At 36.6% G+C, this 23,555-nt stretch overlaps 1 protein-coding gene and 2 pseudogenes across 4 annotated transcripts in view; 1 reads left to right on the top strand and 2 right to left on the bottom strand.

The window, feature by feature from the left end:
* The window catches only part of PCNX1 (pecanex 1), a 190,227-nt gene that overhangs the window by 22,965 nt on the left and 143,707 nt on the right, over window positions 1-23,555 (bottom strand). For all 4 annotated transcript variants that reach the window (XM_004371001.2, XM_012560045.1, XM_023726337.1 and 1 more), the window contains 6 exons: window positions 22,191-22,332; window positions 21,341-21,518; window positions 18,638-18,746; window positions 17,547-17,676; window positions 14,961-15,019; window positions 7,501-7,716 (listed from right to left, as the gene is read on the bottom strand). In XM_004371001.2, the coding sequence (XP_004371058.1) occupies window positions 7,501-7,716; window positions 14,961-15,019; window positions 17,547-17,676; window positions 18,638-18,746; window positions 21,341-21,518; window positions 22,191-22,332 (834 nt within the window). The remainder of the gene's footprint in view (window positions 1-7,500; window positions 7,717-14,960; window positions 15,020-17,546; window positions 17,677-18,637; window positions 18,747-21,340; window positions 21,519-22,190; window positions 22,333-23,555) is intronic.
* Window positions 380-3,131, bottom strand: LOC111819509 (V-type proton ATPase subunit E 1 pseudogene; annotated as a pseudogene).
* On the top strand, window positions 3,883-6,064 carry LOC105757027 (40S ribosomal protein S26-like; annotated as a pseudogene).

Below are 23,555 nucleotides of genomic sequence, written 5' to 3'. Positions count from 1 at the left end.
CAGAATCACAAGAATTTGTGTAGTAATGTAACCTCTTTAATTTTGACTCGCTGATTCCCAAACTTTTCATATTTGGGTTTAGAATTGCGTTTGTATCAAATGAAGGCAAATCAGTAAAGGTACATCTTATAAAGTCTTGAGTCATCTCAGAAAAAAGAAGAGTCGTGTGACAACTAAATTATCCCAGGGCACACGAGAATAAAGACAGACTTATGCAAAACTCAAAAGAACTGGAGCTATTTACTAGTATCATGTTCATGCTGCAAGCAGAAATATAATATACATCCTATTTCTTTGGATGTACTAACTTGTAACAGTTAATTATAATTTTATATTAAACACATACTAAAAAAATTTCTGTTCCCAGTTCTGACAATGATAGGATAAGATTGCATCACTGACATACAGGAGCCCTGGTTGCCCAGTGGTTAACAGAAATATATGCCATGAAATCTAGCTCCAGTTGGTGGTGGAGGTACACTGAAACAAAAAGCTGGAGACGTAAGCTTGGCCAAGCAAAGGAGCTGCATTATTTGGTACTCTAGAACACTCAACAATTTTATTATTTTCATTTTCTTAATTACACTGGCCAATACTTCCAGAATAATGTCGCATAGTGGTGATAAGAAACACCATGTCTTGTACTCACATTAAAAGAAATATCCATTATGGTTGCCCACTACATATGATACTAACATACATACATATACATTTTTTTCCATATAAATCTTTTCTTTCAATAAATAAAGCATATTTTAATAGCTTCCATTTTAAATCACATTTACAGACGAGGAAAACTTCTAGGCTCAACTAGGTAACAGCGAAGCTACTACAGCTGGAAGGAATGCATGTTCCACATGTGTTTTATACCTAAAACGCAGAGACTTGAAGGCAGAGAACACCAACACGTCACCCTCAAGACTAGATAACTGGAGCTAGAAAGAGCAGAGGACCCAGTGAAGTTCATGCAACCACCGTCTGATCCCCTCACCTTCATGCTGCAGAACCAACTGAAAGTTGTGCTGCTCTTAGATGAACTAGAGGGAGGTTCCCAATCATTTTAACTGAAACTTGTTCCTATTGGTAACAATTAGGCCAAGGGCATTGGCTACAATAGGGTATTTCATTGATAAATACAAAACAATATTAGAATAGCAAAGAGGAGTTTACATAGATAATCTTGGTTTTTCAAATATCAGATACTTCCATACCGTATCAGTAGAGGAGCAGAATGAACTCCACCTACAAAACGCTTAGTCCAGAAAAACTTTATGTTGGCACTGGCACCAAACAAGGCTCCCCTTGTACTTCTTGCATCATCTGCTGGGCTATGAAATCCAGCTCGGTTTCTAGGGTGCTGGAAATCTTTATTTTACAATCCCCATTATAGATCTCAACACCACCAGCTACATCCTCAGGCAGTCAGCCCTCCTGATCAATTTGGACATCAACGTCTTTTTTGGTGGCGATTTTGTACATAGGGATTACTTTTTGCACTGAAGCCTTTAGAAGAGGGAAATCCTGTTTCCTGCAACGAACAATCATTCGGGGCTCAAGCAACTGGTAGAAACCCTAGAGGATCAGTCCATCCAGCAGCATTTGGTACCTGGCTGTATCTTTTACCACCTTGCTGAGTCTCTGTTTTGCTTCATTTAGTAGGTCTGTGGTAAGGTCACTTCTCACTCTGAGGACTTTCAGTCTTACTTGATTCGTCAAATTGGACATGTGAATTTTCTTCTGCTGCTCAATCTGTTTTTCCTTCTTCTCATAGTATTCTATAATTTTCAGTCTTTGGGTTTACACAAGACGACCTTTCTCGATGTTGAACTTCTCTTCTGCCTTTGCATCTATTTCTTCTGCCTACTCACTGGCTTCTTGTTCAATGAAAGCCACCATGTGCTCAATCTGCTTTTGCATGTCAGCATCGCTGAAGGGCCACGGTGAAAGCACTGCTAGGTCGGTGGACTCGAGTTTAGGTTTGAAGGGGGAGATGGAAGGAATGGGAGAGCCACATACATTTGTTTCAGCATAATAAAGATGTACACATTTTATAAAGTATTTTAAAAAACAATAATGGAAATGAAATTTACTCAAATGTCTCCTAGCACCTTTTGAGAGGATTGTATTCTATTGTTCATCTCCTGTGACCTATTAAAATAGAATGAATTTTACTAATTTGTTTTCTAATATTTAGCTTAATATCAAAAGTGAAAAACTGGCTGCAATGGTGAGGGGTACTTAAAAAAAAGTACTGCTGGTTTCACCTTATTCTGGGTTCTGAGGATTTTTTCATCTACAGTTGTAAGTGAAATGAAACTATGATTATTTTTTTATGCCAGCCTAGTCATATTCTGACATGACTATTACACACTGGTTTTGTAAAAATCCTTGAAAAAATTTCCTTGTTTATCCATGTGCTACAATAGGTAAGAGGGCAGGAAAATTATCCAACTTCTAAAAGGAACTTCTTGAGCCTGTTTTTTGTTTTTTAACTGTAGCATGATGTTCTGACAATTCCTTAAGTTTTATGTGTTATTACTTCATCTTATTCACTTTGGTCACTTCAAGCATGTTCCTATACTGTCATCTTTCTGGGACGTCAGTCAAAAGTTTTTAAATAGAAGAAATAACATAATGAGAGCTACATTTTGTACAAATCATTTGTTAGTAGTATACAGAAAAGAAATGCAGCAAGAGGGAACTTGGAGGGTCTGATATTTATTCAGAAGAGTCAGAATAAGGTCCTTGTTCAGAACAGTGGGACTCTGGTGGTGAAGTGGTTAAGAGCTACGGCTGCTAACTGAAAGATCGGCAGTTCAGAGCTACCAGACGCTCCTTAGAAACCCTATGGAGCTGTTCTACTCTGCCCTGTAGGGTCGCTATGAGTCGGAATCAACTCGACAGCAGTAGGTTTTGGTTTTCAAGAGTAGGAGAATAAAGTAAACGTAACTGAATTAATCCAGGATGCTTTTACTCCACCATAAAAAACTAAAACATAACAAACCATGATTCTGACTGATGGTCACCCCATGTATGCAGAGTAGAATCGTATTCCATAAGGTTTTCAAGGCTGTGATCTTTTGGAAGCAGATAGCCAGGTCTTTCCTCCAGGTGCCTCTGGGTGGGTTCGAACTGCCAACCCTTCAGTTAGTAGCTGAGTGCTTAACTGTCTGCACCACCCATGGACTACTTTACTCCACTATACTGTTTCTAAAATATTTTCCACCCCAATATATCCAAGTAATACATTTTACTCAGAAAATTAAGTCAACAATAAGTACAGGAATTAACATTAATAACTAAAAAGAGTTCTGAGACTGGAAAGGGATACTAGAAAATCTATGAAGAATTATTATCAATTGTTCCTGGAATTGCTAGAATCTTTCGGTCACTTCAAGTGAATATTATGGATAAAAATAAACAAAACTAGCAATCATATAAACTAGACATGTTAAAATTAATTTGAGTAAAAACTGAAAGGAATCCAATTAGCATAACAAATTTTTGACCTGTAAAATTTGACCAGGAAAACTGCACTTGGTAGAAGCAATGGTTACAAATAAGAAGTTAACACAATAGAAGCCTTAATAAGAAAATTTTGATGTAGATAGAAAACTGATAACAAATCTTTGATATAAAATTTACATGGAAAAGAACCTTGAAAATAATATCAGTAAAATAAAAATGGAAATGAAAAATACTGAAATAGCTTAACCATGACCTACAGAAAACTGATCAAGAAGTTTGTTTAGTTAAATGTTGCTTAAAATTGAGTATCTACCACAATAGACAAATATAAATCAAAGGAGCTAAACTGGTTTAATGGCTTAATGGAGTATGTCCTAGAAAACACATCAAAATGTTCAGCAGATCCAAACATCTATGCCTGGCAAAATCTTGACAATTAATAGTTTGAAGTGTGGGATATGGATGGAACATGGGGTAATACTGTGAAGAAAATACAATTAAAAATATCATATCCACATTTGAGGAAAAAATATAATCGTATCTCATGAGAATTCTGGTAGAAAGGAGAAATGATTACATTGTTTAATCATTCTACAACATTAACTATGTATTATATACTAATGACTGGGATAGGTGCTGGACACCTGAATAAATGTGAATGAAGCACATGTAATTCCTGTTCTTGAGGAGTTAATAGTCCAAATTGCTGTTGCTATGTGCTGTCAAGTTGATTACGACTCATAGAGACCCTATATGACAGAGCAGAACTGCCCATGGGGTTTCCTAGGCTGTAATCTTTATGGGAGGAGATCGCCAGGTCTTTTCTCCTGCAGAGTGGTGGGTAGGTTTGAACTGCCAACCTTTCAGTTAGCAGCTGCACACTTAACCATTGTGCTACAAAGGCTCCTTAGAGTTTACAGTAAGGGTTGGTGAACTACAGCCCTGAGCTAAACCCAGGCCCAGCAGGTCTTTTTTTGTTTGGCAAGCTAATAATGATTTTTGTATTTTTAAAGGATTGTAAAAAAAAAAAAAAAAAAACAAAACAAGAATATGTAACAGAGACTGACTGGTTTCGGATTAGACTATTGTGATCCATAGAGTTTTCAGAAGTAGATCATCAGGCCTATTCTTTCTAGTCCATCCTAGTCTGGAAGCTCTGCTGAAACCTGCTCAGCATCACAGCAACATGCAAGACTCCACTGGCAGACAGGTGATGATGGCTGCACACGAGGTGCACTGGCCAGGAATAGAACTTGGATCTCCTGCATGGAAGACGAGAAGTCTACCACTGAACTACCACTGCCCCCTGCAGTGTTGTAGGCCATGTTAAAAGTCTGAATGGTATTTTATATGCATAGGAAGCCATTGAAAAATTTTAAGCATGAGAGTGACATAATCAAAACGGCATTTAAAAAAAATCACTATGACTGAGAGAAGAATTACAGATATTCCTTGTTATGATTTGAGTTTTGACTGGCAAATATGACAGTTTGGATAGCAAGAGATTTATCCAAAAATTTATCTATTCAGTATCACAGCACAAAAGTTGGGAAAATGAGAATTTGGATCAATTTCTGATATGAAGAAATTTCTAATCATTATGGTAAAATGAGCAGATTGATAGGGAAGATCCCCTTCAATTTCACAGCTGTGGAAATGCTAGATAAAAGAACCTCCCCACACATATTTGTACAAAAATTAAATTAAAATTAAAAAGCAAAGGTGAGCTCTTAGGTCCTCGCTTCCAAGAAGACAAAGAAAAGAAGGAACAATGGTTGTGCCAAAAAGGGCTATGGCCACGTGCAGCTAGGATGCACGAACTGCATCCACTCTGCATGTCCAGGGACAAGTCTATTAAGAAGTTCATCACTGGAAATATAGTAGAGGCCACAGTCATCAGGGACATTTCTGAAGCAAGTGTCTTCAGTACCTATGTTATTCTTAAGCTATATGTGCAACTACACTATTGCATGAGTTGCACCATTCACATTCACAGCAAGGTGGTCAGGAACCATTCTTGTGAAGCCCAGAACGACTGAACACCCCTACCCCAATTTAGACCTGCAGGTGCTCCTCCATGACCTCCACCAAAGCCCATGGAAGGATTTTAGTCCTTAAAGACTGAAGAAAAACTAAACTGAAAGAAAATAAAATGAAAATTATAAAGACATAGCAGTGGTAGGTATGGTGGTAAAGGTGTATTGACTCTTGGGATAAATCTTGTTGGATTAGGTTAAAACTCTAGAAGAGATGGACTTAAGGTCCTAGGTTCTTGATGGAGAGCCAGAAACAAAAATCCACAAAACAAGAATAGGACATTTTTGAGGGGTGAAGGGAAGAGAAAGAGGCAAAGACAGAGAGAGAGAGAAAGGATTACAAAGAGATTATAAACGAGTAACAAATATCAACATTTATTGCATTAATTCGAGTGTTGCGTAGGCAAAGCCTTATTTCCAGTGAATAGAGTAACTTCCAGAGAAGCAGACAGATAGCTGGGGTTGAGATGACTCCAACTCATAGCGACCTTATGTACAACAGAATGAAATGCTGCCCAATCCTATGCGATCACCAGCATGTTTGAGTCCACTGTTTCAGCTGCTGCGCCAATCCATCTCACTGAGCGTCTCCCTTACCCTTGCTGACCCTCTATTTCACCAAAAATGATGTCCTCCTCCAGTAATTGATTCTTCCTGATAATGTGTCCAAAGCAAGTGAGTCAAACAATGTTCTGTTGTGATCCTTAAGGTTTGTTTTTATTCACTTTATTTTTTTGTTGTTATTGTTGAATCTGTAAGATTTTCATTGGCTGATTTTTGGAGGTAGATTTTCAGGCCTTTCTTCCTAGTCGGTCTTAGTCTGGAAGCGCCACTGAAACCTGTCTACCATAGGTGACCCTGCTGGTATTTGAAATACTGGTGGTGTAGCTTCCAGATTCATAACAACAGGTAAGCCACCTCAATAGGACAAACTGACAAAGGGGTGGTAGTCTAGAGAAGTACTTGCTCCATTAGCATATATATTCCACAACAAAGGGGCAAGTCTTCTGATTCAAGACCAGGGTGAAAATAAATCTATAGAGTAAAGGTCTGGCTTGATCCTCTTTCTATTCAAATGCTTTTCTGTTTCGTATTCCAGACTAAAAACATTCATGACACTTCTTAGAATAGATCAAAACACATCTTGGATGCTCTCTCTAAAAACCGTTAAGTCTAAACATTCCCTAGGATGGAAACACATATTAACAGGACTTTTCTGAGCTCCTAAAAGTTTCTATCTGTGCTTACAAAAATAGTCAACCTACAGTAGCTGATAACATCAAGTTGATGTATCTCTAAATTCACTGTTTTCTGTGTAGAAACAGCTTTATTTGTCAGAACAGAAAACTACTAAGGGCTGGGGAAAAGAGGAACTGAAAGTAACTGCTTAATGGGTATGGGGTTTTATTTTGGGGTGATGAAATGTTTTGGAACTAGAGAAAGGTGGTGGTTACACAACATTGCGAATACACTAAATATTACTTTAAAGTGGTTAATTTTATGTCATGTGAATTTCAACTCAATAAAGAAACTTGTTGAGGACAAAGGTGTGGCATCTATACAAAAGTAACTTGGTTAACCACTCTGCCTCACACAAAAACACAGCACTCTAAGTTGCCAGCCATCTAACAAATACATGTAGCTGGTTACAAAAAGGTCTGATAAAACAGCAAGCACAGAACAACAGAAATACACCACTGGGAAACTAGGAAAACAAGTCAATTACATACTAAGAACACTGCCTTAGCCAAGCTCTTAACCTCTGTGCCACCAGGGCTCCTCACATATAATAAGCACACTGCAAAAACGTTTCTTTTCTGAATATGAAATTGGGGGTAAAAATCTATTATTCTTTAACAACTTTTCTCATTTCACAATTCCAAAGGCTAAGGATCTAATTTTATGACAACTTTTGATCTGAGATACAAACATATAAAGCTTAGATGTCACAGGAATATGCTTTAGAAATAAACCATGAGGTGAATGAACGTCTTACCTCTGAATTCAAGTCCCCGCAGCTGGAAGGTGACTAGACCATTGCCTATCTCGATAAGGTGTACTAATGCATTGAGGTAGTCAGAGGCCAGAATGAAACAGTCTCCAGTACTGTAGTTTCCCCACCGTCCTAGCAGCAAATCACCACACAGACTGTGTTGCAGGGATCTGGTTAAATGTTCATAAAAGATGGAATTCAGATTGTTGTCATCTGATCCTATAAGGAGGGATTTTAAAAAATGTTAAATTTTACTTTAAATCTTCTTTATATTGACAAACAAGATTGTTAGAAATCTTAAAACTAACTTTCAGTTAGGACTGTATCAATATTTTTTTGACAAGAAAAATAATATTCACACTCTCACAACTTCTATATAAAAATGAACCATGGGATAATGGAAAAAGTTTCAAAACTCAAGAGCTACACATCAACCCCTCTGAATCTCCAGTTGCCATCCACAAAATGTGGGAACTGGATTAGATGAGAGTTAAGGTCTTTTCCATCTCTGTCTTAATTATCTAGTGCTGCTATAACAGAAATACTGCAAGTGGGTGGCTTTAACAAACAAATTTATTTCTCACAGTTTAGGAGGCTAGAAGTCCAAATTCAGGGTGCCGGCTCTACAGGAAGGCTTTCTCTCTCTCTCGGCTCTGGAGAAAGGTCCTTGTCTCTTTAGCTTTTGCTTCCTGGTTCCTTGGAGATCCTGACGTGTCTTGGCATCTATCTTACCCCAACTCTGCTTACTCGCTTGCTTGTTTAATCTCTTATATACCTCAAATGAGACTGACTCAAGACACATCCTACAGTAATCCTGTTTCATTAACATAACAAAGACAACTCATTCCCAAATGGGATTATAACCACAGGCATAGAGGCTAGGATTTATAACACATATTTTTGGGGACACAATTCAGTCCATAACATTCCACACTTGGCCCCAAAAATTCACGTCCTTGCCACATGTAAAACACATTCACCCCACAACATGATCCCAAAAGTCTTAAATCAGCTCCAAGTCCAAAATCTCATCATCTGAATCATCTATCAAATACGGGTGACACTTTAGGCACATTCCATCCTGGGGCAAAATCTTCTTCATCTACGAATCTGTGAAATCTAGATTACAAGTTATCTACTTCCAAAGTACAATGGTGGAACAGGCACAAGGTAGACATTTCCATTACAAACGGGAGAATTTGGAGGGAAAGAAGGGATAACGGGCACCAAGCAAGTCCAAAACTCAGCAGAACAATTCAGATTAGCTCTCAAGGCTTGAAAATAACCCTCTATTCTCTGAGACCATTTAGGCAACGGCCCTGCCCTCCAGACTCTGAGTGTTGTCCACGTCCTCTGGATTCTGGGTGGAGACCCCTCAACTCTAGGCTTCAGATCTGACTTCCAGGCCCACTGGGATGGCAACTCTGCTCCCTTCCACTTTAGGTGGCTCCATTCTCCTAGTTCATCTGAGTGGCAACCCTGCTCCCTTGGCCGCAGCAGACTCCGTTCTTCTGTCCCTCGGGCATGGCAGCTCTACTCCATCAGCTCTGGGCAGCGGAACCATCCCCCAGGCACACTTTAACGGCAGCCCCACACTCCGGAACTGAGTTTGCAAAGATCCAACTCTTTGAAACCTAGGAGGCTGTGGCCCCACCTTTTGAGAGTCAGGAGACCACAGCCCCATCCTTTGAAACTGAGAAGGCCCTGCTTCCTGTGCTCCTTCCAACAGTTCTGCTGATCTCTGAACTACTCCAGGGATGGTCCTTTTCTTTTCTGGGGGACAAAAGATGTAACTCCTTTGGCCTGTTTCCTGCCTGTAGAATTTCAAGAGGCAGATAGCGATCTTTCGTTCTTTTTCTGTCCCCTTCAGTCTAAGCTGATGGGTTTTCTGCTGTGGTAGTTGGTCAGATCCACCAGTCACAGGCTGTCTTAGTTATCTAGTGCTGTTATAACAGAAATACCACAAGTGGAGGGCTTTAGCAAAGACAGATTTATTCCTTCACAGTAAAGTAGGTTAAAAGTCCAAATTCAGGGCATCAGCTCCAGGGGAAGGCTTTCTCACTCTGTCGGCTCTGGGAGAAGGTCCTTGTCATCAATCTTCCCCTGGTCTAGGAGCTTCTCAGTGTAGGGACCCTGGGTCCAAACAACGCGCTCTGCTCCCAGTGCTGCTTTCTTGGTGGTATGAGGTCCCACTATCTCTCTGCTTGCTTCTCTCTTTTATATCTCAAGAGACTGCCTCAAGACACAATCCAATATTGTAGATTGCGTCCATCCTCCTTCATTAATATCACAGAGCCAGGATTTACAACATATAGGAAAATCACACAATACTGTGAATCATGGCCCAGCCAAACTGATAAGACATATTTTTGGGGGGACATAATTCAATCCAAGACACAGGCTTAATCTCTTCAACAAAAGATTGTGTAGCCAAGGCATTGGTGAACATTCTAGGACACGTGTCTTTAATTTGTACAAAAGAATTTTCCTAATCTTTAAGTTCTGTTTTCATTTTGCACAGTTCATTTTTAAATCTATCACTTTCTTCTTGCATTTTACCATAAATGACAAGGAGAAACCAAGCAGCCCCTTTATTATCTTGCTTAGAAATCTCATCAGCCAGATATCCAAGTTCATCACTTATATATTCTACCTTCCACCAAATATTTGAACATAATTTGGACAAGTTCTTAGCTACTGCATAAAAAGCATCACCCTTCCTCCATTGTTCAATCACATGTTCATCATTTTCTTTTAAAGCCTCACCAAAAGCACATTTAATGTTCACATTTCTAGAAACATTTCGTTGCTGTTGTTGTTGTTAGGTGCTGTCAAGTCGCTTCTGACTCATAATGATGCTATGTACTAGAGAATGAAACACTGCCCTGTCCTGCAACATGCTCACAATTGTCGTTATACTTGAACCCACTGCTGCAGCCACTGTGTCAATCCATCTCCTAGAGGGTCTTTTTCTTTTGCGCTGACCCTCTACTTTACCAAGCATGATGTCCTTCTCCAGGGACTGATCCCTCTTGATAACATGTCCAAAGAATGTTAAGATGTAGTCTTGCCATCCTTGCTTCTAAGGAGTATTTTGGTTGTACTTCTTCCAAAACAGATTTGTTCATTCTTTTGGCAGTCCGTGGTATATTCAATGCTCTTCACCGACACCATAATTCAAAGGCATCAATCCTTCTTTGGTTCTTCCTTATTCATTGTCCAGCTTTTGCATGCATATGATGTGACTGAAAATACCATGGCTTGAATCAGGAGCACCCCAGTCTCCAAGTTGACATATTTGCTTTTCAACACTTTAAAGAGGTCTTTTGCAGCAGATCTGCCAATGCAATGCATCTTTTGATTTCTTGACTGCTGCTTCCATGGGTGTTAATTGTGGATCCCAGTAAAATGAAATCCTTGACAACTTCAATCTTTTCTGTTTATCATGATGTTGCTTATTGGTCCAGTTGTGAGGATTTTTGTTTTCTTTTTGTTGAGGTATAATCTGTACTGAAGGCTGTGGTCTTTGATCTTCATCAGTAAATGCTTTAAGTCCTCTTCACTTTCAGCAAGCAAGGATGTGTCATCTGCATAACACAGGTTGTTAATGAGTCTTCCTCCAATTCTGATTCCCCGTTCTTCATACAGTTCAGCTTCTCAGATTATTTGCTCAGTATACAGATTGAATAGGTATAGTGAAAGGATCTAACCCTAATGCACACTTTTCCTGACTTTAAACTATGCAGTATCCCCTTGTTCTGTTTGAACAACTGCCTCTTGGTCTATGCACAGGTTCCTCACGAGCACAATTAAGTATTCTGGAATTCCCATTCTTTGCAATGTTATCCATAATTTGTTATGATCCACAGAGTTGAATACCTTTGCACAGTCAATAAAACATAGGTAAACATCTTTCTGGTATTCTCTGCTTTCAGCCAGGATCTATCTGACGTCAGTAATGATATCCCTGGTTCCACGTTCTCTTCTGAATCTGGCCTGAATTTCTGGTAATTCCCTGTCGATATGCTGCTGTAGCCACTTTTGAATGATCTTCAGCAAAATTTTACTTGCGTGTGATATTAATGATATTGTTCAATAATTTCTGCATTCGGCTGTATAACCTTTCTTGGGAATAGGCATAAATACGGATCTCTTCCAGTTGGTTGGCCAGGTAGCTGTCTTCCAAATTTCCTGGCACAGACGAATGAGCACTTCCAGTGCTGCATTCATTTTTTGAAACATCTCAATTGATATTCCATCAATTCCTGGACCTTGTTTTTCACCAATGCCTTCAGTGCAGCTTGGATGTCTTCCTTCAGTACCATTGGTTCCTGATCATATGCTACCTCTTGAAATGGTTGAATGCTGGCCAATTCTTTTTGGTATAATGACTCTGTATTCCTTCCATCTTCTTTTGATGCTTCCTGCATTGTTTAATATTTTCCCCACAGAATTCTTTACTATTGCAACTTGAGGCTTGAATTTTTTCTTCAGTTCTTTCAGCTTGAGAAATGCCGAGCGTGTTCTTCCCTTTTGGTTTTCTACCGCCAGCTCTTTGCACATTTCATTATAATACTTTGTGTTCTTGAGCCGCCGTTTGAAATCTTCTGTTCAGTTCTTTTGCTTCATCATTTCTTCCTTTTGCTTTAGCTACTTGACATTCAAGAGCAAGTTTCAGAGTCTCTTCTGACATCCACTTTGGTCTTTTCTTTCTTTCCTGTCTTTTTAATGACCTCTCCTTTTCTTCACGTATGATGTCCTTGACGTCATTCCACTACTCATCCGGTCTTCGGTCATTAGCGTTCAACGTGTCAAATCTATTCTTGAGATGGTCTCTAAATTCAGGTGGGATATACTCAATCTCTCTTGGACTTGTTCGAATTTTCTTAAGTTTTTACCTGAACTTGCATATGAGCAATTGATGGTCTGTTCCACAGTCGGCCCCTGGCCTTGTTCTGACTGATGATATTCAGCTTTTCCATCGTCTCTTTCCATAGATGTAGTCGATCTGATTCCTGTGTATTCTATCTGGTGAGGTCCATGTGTATAGTCGCTGTTTACATTGTTGAAAAAAGGTATTTGCAATGAAGACGTCATTGGTCTTGCAAAATTCTATCATGTGATCTCCGGTATTGTTTCTATTACCAAGGCCGTATTTTCCAACTATCGATCTTTCTTCTTTGTTTCCAACTTTCACATTCTAATCACCAGTAATTATCAATGCATCCTGACTGCATGTTTGATCAATTTCACACTGTGGAAGCTAGTAAAAATCTTCAATTTCTTCATCTTTGGCCTTAGTGATTGGTGTGTAAATTTTAATAATAGTCGTATTAACTGGTCTTCCTTATAGACATATGGATATTATCCTATCACTTACAGTGTTGTACTTCAGGATAGATCTTGAAATGTTCTTTTTGATGATGAATGCAGTGCCATTGCTCTTCAAGTTGTCATTCCTGGCATAGTAGACCATATGATTGTCTGATTCAAAATGGCCAATACCAGCCCATTTCAGCTCACTAATGCCTAGGATATCGATCTTTATGTGTTCCATTTCATTTTTGACGATTTCCAATTTTTCTAGATTCATACTTCATACATTCCACATTCCAATTATTAATGGAAACATGAAGCTGTTTCTTCTCATTTTGAGTTGTGCCACATCAGCAAAAGAAGGTCCTAAAAGCTTGACTCCATCCATGCCATTAAGGTCGACTCTACTTTGAGGAGGCAGCTCTTCCCCAGTCATCTTCGGAGTGCCTTCCAACCTTGGGGGTTCTTCTTCTGGGACTGTATCAGACAGTGTTCTGCTGCTATTCATAAGGTTTTCACTGGCCATTTTTTTTTTTTTTCAGAAGTAGACTGTTGGGTCCTTCTTCCTAGTTTGTCTTAGTCTGGAAGCTCAGCTGAAACCTGTCTACCATGTCCCCCCTCATGTCTGTAAGTTTGTTGTACTGCGGGGGCTTGTGTGTTGCTGTGATGCTGGAAGCTATGCCACCAGTACTCAGAAACCAGCAGGGTCACCCATGGATTTTGTTGCTGGCACCATATATATTCTCCTGAGATGACAGAAACTTTCTCTATAGCTCTCCTCACCTCCTTCTGAGCTCTGACCAGAATTGCCTTTGATGTCCATAATTCTATCAACAGTCTCTTCAAGGCAATCTAGGCTTTTACTACCGGGCATCTTAAAACTCTTCCAGCCTCTACTCATTACCCAATTCTAAAACCACATCCACGTTTTAGGTATCTGTTAGGGCAGCACCCTACTCTATCTTAGTTATACAGTGTTGCTATAACAGAAATACCGCAAGTGGGTGGCTTTAACAAACAGAAATTTATTTTCTCAGAGTTTAGGAAGCTGGAGGTCCAAATTCAAGGTGCCAGCTCTAGGGGAAGGCTTTCTCTCTCTGTCAACTCTGGAGGAAGTCTAACTAAAAGAATAAGACAATAAAAGGGGAATACCAGACTCTAGTGTCAATAAGATGTTTGTATCTAATTCTTTGTCTGCGCATTACAAAAGTGCATGTTAATTCAGGACATGGTCTTTTTGTTATGCAGGATGGCACTATCAGCATCATGAGTATTCTAACCCCCTTGCAAGCACCTACTGGAGCTAAGATGGTTCTTTTATCTACTAGAACATGATCATGATAGTCATAAATATCAAATAACTAATAATAGTCATTAATAACTAGTTCTTTTCCCCATTTTATAATTATGAATCATTCTGATTATTATAATTAAATTTCAGGTAGGCAGAGCACTTGAGAAAATTTGCAAGTCAAATAGACACAAATATTCCAGCCTATTTGGGAGTTAATATTTCTTTTAGTAAATTAATACATTGAAATTCTGGTTGATACATGAATCTCTTATGATTGGGGCAGTGAGATTCACTGTCTCTGTGTCAGATTACTATTGGGTGGGCTCACAGAACGATGTTTCCCAAACGACAAAACTAAGAACCAAGCATTAGGTAATGGTTTAACACCACCAAGATGTCATCCACTGAAATCCTAAATTGGATAATTGTCCAACTGGTGTCCCCTAGATGACATCTCTACATACAATAAACTAAAGGAAACTTATATTTACCCAAACATTTAGGGGAGAAGGAGGCAAACATATTAATAAAACATGCATCAATCTGATTGCAGACCCTTCAATACACCTGACCAGTTTTATTTTAACTGTGTTCTACTTTTTAACCTATGCAAGAAGAGATTTTAAATGGCATTTCATTACTATCAGCATTCTTATGATGTATTTTATGAAAGATGGGCATTTAAATTTGTACATACTCTCATTCATACATACTTTGCTAAAGTGAAGAATAGTCTAAAAAAAAAGATTTATTTTTCATTTGGAACCCACAGAGGATTCCCAAAAACCTTGGTGTGAAATATATATATTACATTCCTTATACTTGCCTCTTTACTCACAAATAGAGCTATTACCTGGATTTCTATCAAGCTGAGAAGCCAATCTGGTATTTGAATGATCCACTCGTTTTGTGCTGAAGATGACAAAAGAAAACATATTCAATAACTTTTTTACACTTCAAAAAGGTTTCACAATTAAGGATGAGGGAGAAAAATATAGAATATAAACGAAATAAATATTACCACTTTATGAAAATCTCTGGTAAAATCCATGTTACATAATGATAAAACTTCTTGGTAGCACAATTTTAACGGTAAAGTCTTTTTGACTCTCCCACTTCCTCCCTCCCTACACATACATGCAGTTTTTTCCAAACTGATGTTTCCCTGAACAATGTGTAGGAAGATATTAATAAGTGTATGGGGGGGGGGGGGGGGACTTACCAGGATGAAAAAACTTATACTATGTACGCTGTTCTTAAAAATTTACAGTGCATGAAACGTTCTTTGCCAGGGGAAGGTACATCTACCAATGTCTGGTGGTAGAATATTCTTTAGAAAAGTGGTTCATGAAATGTGGTCCACAGAACCCAGGGTAAGGGGTTCAAGACCCTTTGAGGGACTTTTTGAGATCCAAACTATTCTCCTAACAATACTGACCAATATATGACCTTTTTTTTTCACTGTATTGACAGTTGCAGTGATGGTATAAAAACAATGGTATAACTGCTGGTACCTTAGCATGAATTAAGGCAGGGTCACCAATAATGACACAGTAAAAATTACTAATTTTATTAAATCTCTTACCATTCTGGACAGGCCTTTTTAATATTCTTTGTGGCAAAATGAGAAAATACACATTGGCTAAACTAAGATTATTCAGGCTTGGGTATTTAACAGACATTTCTTGAAAATGAAGAAAGTTAGCCTGTCATTTCAAGGAAAACAGCTAACAATATCTGTTGTCAATGATAAAATTCAAGATTTCAAGCAAAAATCAGAATTTTGGAAAATGTATATTCACTACCATGAGCTTGAAAGCTTCCTTACACTTAAAGATTTTTTTTGAGTTGGTGGTGAAATTAATGAACACATTTTTAAAAATATTATATAACGAAATATGTCAACATTTGGAAGATCTACATTACTCAGTGAACCAATATTTTCCAAATGACCATAAATGATGCCACAAAACTATGCATGGATAAAAGATCCAGAAAGATCAGTGGATTTTGATGTAACTCAGTTCTAAATGTTCGTGGATATGGTTTTAGATTCCACATCACAACTAACCATTAAGAAATTACCATTTCTCAAGTTTTAGTGAAGTATCAAAAAATAATATCCACAATTACCTGAAAATACTTTTATTTTCCAATTACATATCTGTGTGAGGCCAAATTTTCTTAATATACTTCAATCAAAATGACATATTGCAACAGATTGAATGAAGAAGCAGATATAAGAATCCAGCTGTCTTTTACTAATCCACACATTAAAGACATTTGTAAAAACATAAAACAATGCCACTCTTCTCACTAATTTTTTTGGGGAGAGGGTAAATATAGCTATTCGCATTTTTTAAAAAAAAGTTATTTATGTTAACATGTAGTGGGTTTATTATTTTTAAATTAATTAATAAGCATGAAAATTTTTCTGAATTTTGATTTCTAATAAAGTAAATATCGATAAATAAAACCCACATAAACAATAACGCCTCAGAGTTCTCAATAATTTTTAAGAGTGTAGAGGGGCTCTGAGATCAAAAAGTTTAAGAACTGCTGCTGTAAAACATTATCTGGGGCTAAAAACTGGCTCAGGAGAAAAGAACAGGATTGAAATCTATCTGGTGAGCACTGAAGTTCACTAAAACAGGAAATACTATTTCAGATAAAGTGTGATTTTAAATAAAGGACCAGAGTAAAAGTTTCACACCCACAAACTAATTCACTGTTTAAAAGGTGAGATGACAATTTCCACCTATTGAATTTGCCAATGTGTGAAAATGCAGAGAGAAAGACAGTCACGGACATGGCCAGTAAAATTATAAATTACTAGCTTTTTGGAAATTAATCAAAGACCTTTAAAATGTTTATGTTTACTGATTCAGTAATTTCTCTTCTAGGAACTCTTCCTCAAATAAATAAAGTGAAGTTTGAAGAGATTACACACAAAGATCGTTACTGGGCATTAGATTAATAACTAGCCTAAGGAACGAAGCCTAAATGGAGAAAATACTTTATGTACAAAGATGATCACCAGAAAGTTATACTCATGAAAAATCAGAAATAACTATAACTTATTATAACTAATAAAATAGTGTAACATTATAATATATAAAGTCTAAGTGTGTTATTATTGTGGAATAATTCCAAGAAATATTCTTAAAAGGAAAAAATATATAAAATGAGTACATTAAATTACAACTATGTTTTCAAAATCTTATAAGCAGAAAAAATATAGAAAACAAGAGTAATTTTCCTCTGACTTTTCTACTTTTGCTATAATTTTCACATTTTAAAAGCTTATAAATTTTTAGCAAAAATAAGTATTTCAACACGCCAAATTATGAACCACGAACAACTTTTAAAAATAAGTCTACCTTAGTTTTTCCTAGCAAAAATGATAAAAATTGGCTATCAAGTATTTTATTTTACTCACTTGTAGTCTCTCTCCCAGAATTTCACAGGTCGAACATAGGAAGTGATGAATATGGCACTTCCCAGAAAGGGGTTTAGTGGAGTAGAAAAGAAAGCTGAAACAGCAGCCTGAACAAACAACATGGCTGAGTCTATGGGGAAACTGGTTAAGGAACTTAACATTCACCTTAGCACAAAATAAAAAATATATCTCACAACAAACACATTTAGATTACAGTAATTAGAAAAATGAGATTCATGAGAGGATTACAGAAGAGACTGTGTCACTAGACAACTAAGGGGGGGACAAGTAGAAAGATACAGACAGAAACTACAAGCTGGCATGATGCTTCGAAGGGACTCAACTTGCTAATACGCATTTGGTAAAAGTCCATTTATCAATCTTGGATAGAAACGCTTAGGTTTAATCTTCCTGGAAACTAAAACTAAAATTTACAGATAACACAAAAATCTGCATTTCAACATCTATGAGACCACTAATCTTTACTTTTACTTAGAAAGTACTCTTAAGAAATGATGAGCATAGAAAATTTTGGATTAATTACAATCACATGATTATGAAAAATGTTTCATACCTTCATTTATTTTAAAATATTTTAAAAATATTATGCATGTACTGAAAATTCCTGAATTTTAATATTCACATATACAAACAAAATTTTAAATCAGCATTACAACTTTAATACTTTTCCCATATTCAGATATCTGTGGATCACAGATTTTCATATAAATTAAATAATCAAAATCAATATAGGTGTGAACTCAAAGAATTGTGAATTTCTGATAAATCTATCATACACTAGGAAACCCTGGTGGCATAGTAGTTAAGAGCGACATCTGCTAACCAAAAGGTTGGCAGTTCGAATCCACCAGGCACTCCCTGGAAACTCCGTGGGGCAGTTCTACTCTGGCCTATAGGGTTGCTATGAGTCAGAATTGACTCGACGGCAATGGGTTTTGGTTATTATACACTAACTATAATTTACCACACATTAACTATATTCTATGCCTGTGAAAGGTTATCCCTACAAACCAACATTCTCATGAAGGATATGACTGCCCATTCTTATAAAACTGTAATTAGAAGGATACGAGGCACTGCGAAGGGCTGAGCGAAAGCATGAAAAGCAGAACCCCATGTAATTTGCCACGGGGCAATATAGGTATACACAAACTGCAATTTATAAAGGAGTTCCCAAAGCTGAAGGAGGAAAAGAAAACAATTAGCAAAAAAGTTAACAGATATATGAATTAAAAAATGAAAGAACTCTGAAATGTATTTTCTCCCTAATAGAGAAGTGACATTGGGATTATTTTATATCTGTCTGATAGGAAAAGATATCAACTGACAAAATACTGCCCTGTTTTTTATGTTGCTGTTGTTTCGTTTTTAGTAAAGATAGCAAGCTGGTTTATGAATTTGTGTTTCATCTGCTTAAAAAATTCTACGCCCTCTATTGGCCGTACTACTAATACCAGCAAAATAAAGAAATATGTGTGTGTGTGTGTGTGTGTGTTGCGTGTGTGTGTATTCTAAGGCCCATTCCCCCAGCAGATTTTAGTGTTCTGGAAATAGAATTTGAAAGCCAGGCAGGGGACAAACCTGTAATACAGCTGTCACTTCCTGTTCATGTGGGAAATGAATTCTGCATATCAGACATCTACTTATACACCTCAGTTGTTACTGCCAATGGTAGCACAATATACATTTCTATTATATCTACATTTGGATCTCTTATTGCTGTTGAACATATCTTTAATCCTGAAGCAGCTATTGTATTTGCCCAAGATTGCCTCTAACATGTTGGGCAATGCAAGGTTCTCTCTCTCTAAACAGATCACAGAATCTTAAAACCAAGAGGTTCCGGCCAATTCAGGTGCCATGATTTAGGCACCAAACACCTCAGTTCTTAACATCTTTTAGTTGATTTATACATGAACCTGTTTAACCTCCAATTTAAATAAGAATCACAACTTGAACCAATTAGAAAACGCTGATGAACTCCAATGTTCTTTGCTATGACTCAATCATCAGGACCCACAGTAAGTGAAAGCAGCAAATACATCATCATGCTCCGACTACAAATGCTTAAAAGCAGTGATTCAGAAAACTTTTCAGGTTCTAAATGTGAGACAGATTATGTTCAAATTTTGACTTTAATACTGAAGAATAAAATTATGTACAATTATATGGACAAGAAGTTGGTTAGTAAAAACATTTTTGTATACATTTAGAGTAATTTTTTCTTGAAAAGTTATTATTAAATTGATAGCGTATCTTACAATAATAGAATAAAAATACATCTAAAGAGATTCCTTGTGTATTACTTGCTTATTATCATTAAGTTCTACTTAGTGACCATATAAAATGCAGACTCCTTAAGGGCATAGTTCTTTGTGTTTCATCCTAAGCATCTAAAACAGTCCTGGAACATGGTATGCACTCAAATACACATTTGTTTAAGAAATGAAAGTATTAAGAAAATCCACTACTCTAATGCAGTTAAGTGTAGCGGGTGTATTTCACGGATTGTTTGATTTATACTTTAGTGCAACTTTCACTTTTTTCCAATCAGTATAATCAGATGCAATACAATTTTCAATCTACATATTTAAATTTGTAAGAAACCACACACTTCTTTATACAAACAATTGCCTGATTAACTTTCTGGCTTCCTCCACTGGTCAATTACCATATTCGTTACAAGAGGGAATAAATGATAAAAGTGAATACAAATTAGTGGTTGTACAACTATAATACTGAAATATTTTAAAAGTTATTTATCGTAATACTGAAATTAACTATCACTAAAACCTTGCTCAGATGAATGGTTTTCCATTTTTACTGTTCCCATCCTAGGTCAGAGCTCCATCACATCTGAAGTGCTGTCAAAACCTCTTAAGCTTTTCTCCATACCTTTAGGTTCTCTCTTCCCCAATTCATCCCAAATGTGGCTGACCAGGCTAACTTTCCTAAAATTGGGCTTTCATTGTGTTTTGTAGCTGCTCATATGCTTCAGCTCTCTGTTACCTATCAAATGGGATAATATATGTCAAAGTCCTTTGTATGTAGTCAGTGTTAACATGAAATCTAAGCACTACTTAATTTACAAAGCTTTATAAAACATGATCGTACAATCTATGTCATGTAGAAAAGGTAGTGTGATTCAGCAAAAAGACCCTTCAATAGGAAGGCAGAAATCTAGGTTTTATCAGTTCATTTATGAAAGGAATAAGAGCATCCACCTTATAGGTGAATAACAAATTTTAGAAGCATCCTGTAAACTTCAGAGTATTCTGCAAATGTCACATCAAGCTAATTTCTGAATGCTCCCACATGGCTTCATGGCCCTCAGTATCTACCATCTTCATTCAGATATCAGGTTATTAACCTCAACTAGACTCTCCTTCCTCCATCTATCCACACTTAAGCAGCCCACAGACCTATTCAATTATTACTATTTCCATTTCTTAAATTATTCCAAACTACAGTCCCTTCTGAAAGGGCCTATATATTTAAAAATATAAATTTGTATTAGTGTTTCTCTAATTTTTCTACATAAGTTAATCTTATCTTCCTAGCTATAGCAAGGACTAGATCTTTTATGGATCATAGTGACTAACATTGTTTCGGGAAACTAATACGCTCTTGAATAATGAGTTGATTGAAGAGAGAGATTATTTACTTAAAATACAATCAATTAAATGAAATGCAAGGATAATCCTCACTCAACAGTACATTACTTAGGCAGATAGTTTTTATAGATGGGGTAATTCCTTTCACTGATAAGTTACCTTGTTGAAGAGTATGGACATGAAGAAGAGGTCTAATAGCATGGTCTCTGAAAAAGCTTCATAGTCAAATTTGAAAAAGAGAACGGTAAAGATGACTGTGACATACTGATAAGTAGGGCTGCTAAAAGAGGATCGCAGCAACTTCAAACCAGCAATGGTGATCATTAAAGCACCTAATCTATAATATAAGGAAAGCACAAGTCATCAATGACTGAAAATTTTAGAATATCTACTAACTTCAGAAAAATCATCATTTAAATTACCAACCTTATAATGTATAGATCAAACTTAAACTAAAAATGATTTCTACAGCTAAGCAAATTAGATTCTAAAAGAATTTGACTACTATAATGTTTGGTTTTAATAATATATATTATGATTCTTATTCTTTACATAAATAAGCCTGTTTAAAAATAAGAAACAATACTGTAACTTGTGACATGTGGTTCTCCAGTTTCTCAATATTCCTATTACTTTAATATTAATTGCATTTAGCACATGAAAAATATATTAATTTTTACTCAATATCATGTACCTATTCTAGTGGGTAGGACCACAAGATAACCGTGTAGGCAACTGACCACATATGTGGTACACAAAAATGACCATCTCCCAAACTTGCCATCTAATATTAAAAATTAACCTTCCCTCATAAAATATGTTAACACTGAGCAAAAATAGATGTTCAGAAAAGGGAAGTCAAATACAAATTTCACCTCAATCTTTTATTGCACAAGGTCTTGCATCAAATAGACACTCAATGACTATTTGTTACTTGATCAGTGACTTAAGACGTTGCTTATAATATCCCCCAAAAGCCAGACTTAAATTAGAGGACTATTGTACTTACTCTGTATCCAGTTTTTTTGGACTAGCAATTGTCTCTGCACTGCTACTAAGCTCATTGAGAACAATCAATGGATAGATGATATTCTTCTCCACAAAAAGAAGCCACACATGAAGTTTCTCAAACCACATCATAGTGGCTGCATCTAATAAAGCAATATAAGTCAAGAAGACCACATGTCACCTAATGTATAAAATATTTTGGCAACGTGATGACAAAGGAAAATCTTACAACTTAAATTTAGCTCTACTATAAATAAATAAAGGAGCCCTGATGGCACAGTGGTTAAGCGCTTGGCTGCTAAGCAAAAGATCGACGGTTTGAACCCACCAGCAATTCCATGGGAGAAAGATGTGGCAGTCTGCTTCCATAAAGACTGCAGCCTTGAAAATCCCATGCGGCAGTTCTACTCTGTCCTATAGGGTAGCTATGAGTTGGAATCGACTTGACAGCAATGGGTTTGATTTTGGTCTTTATAAATAAATAAGAAATCCAGTACTTAAGTCAACAGTCAACTTCTATGAATTCTGGGACATATCCAAATTTGCAAATTCAGATATTACTTGAATTTAGATGAATTTCATTTTAAACTTTAATTTTTGAAACTTCAGTTTATAATCATAACCTTTTCTCATTTATGCCCATAACTTATAAGAAGAAGTTACTGAAGATCATTAGGCTGCTCTTCCCCCAAAAAGAAACAAATGAGCTATTAAATTATCCATTTTTAAAATGTTAAGATATGTATGCATACAGGCACACACATACATCTTTTATAAGATGCAACATCTCAGAACAGATATGGAAGAATGACATAATCTGAATTCATATCCTAAGAGTCATTTTTAATTGCCAATAATATTTTTTCCAATACGTTAATATTATTTCATTGATGAAAGTGTCTCGAGTTAACTAAAAGATTTAAAACAAGGTTCTTGGGCTATCTGAAAACAATGTCACTTGCTTTTAGAAAGTTCTCTAATGAACAGTATTTTTCTTTCAGCTGCTAAAATCAGTAAGAGGACAGAACTCAACTTTGCTATTACCTAGTACTTTTAATGAGTCAAAAATGATATGCTGATTCAAAATTTATAAAAATTCAGATTAAATGTTTCTATAAAGATCAAAAATAAGAACAATGTACCCAATGATTTATTTTAACGACAACTGCTGATCTTTAAAACAAACCAGATATACTTGGTATCATTTACATACGAAAATGATACTAATAGTTCACCATCAAAAAAAGTCTTGAGAACCCAAGATTGAGCAAGGATATTGTTGATGTGTTGTGAGATTGTTAACCATTGTCATAGGGCAACATTTGTAGTAACTGTTAAATGAGAAACTATTTTGTTCTGTAAGCCT

This window comes from Trichechus manatus, unplaced genomic scaffold (assembly GCF_000243295.1).
Source record: "Trichechus manatus latirostris isolate Lorelei unplaced genomic scaffold, TriManLat1.0 scaffold00010, whole genome shotgun sequence".
NCBI classification, from domain to species: Eukaryota; Metazoa; Chordata; class Mammalia; order Sirenia; family Trichechidae; genus Trichechus; species Trichechus manatus.
The sequence above is the reverse complement of the archived record's forward strand: the minus strand, read 5'-3'. Positions and strand labels throughout refer to the sequence as shown.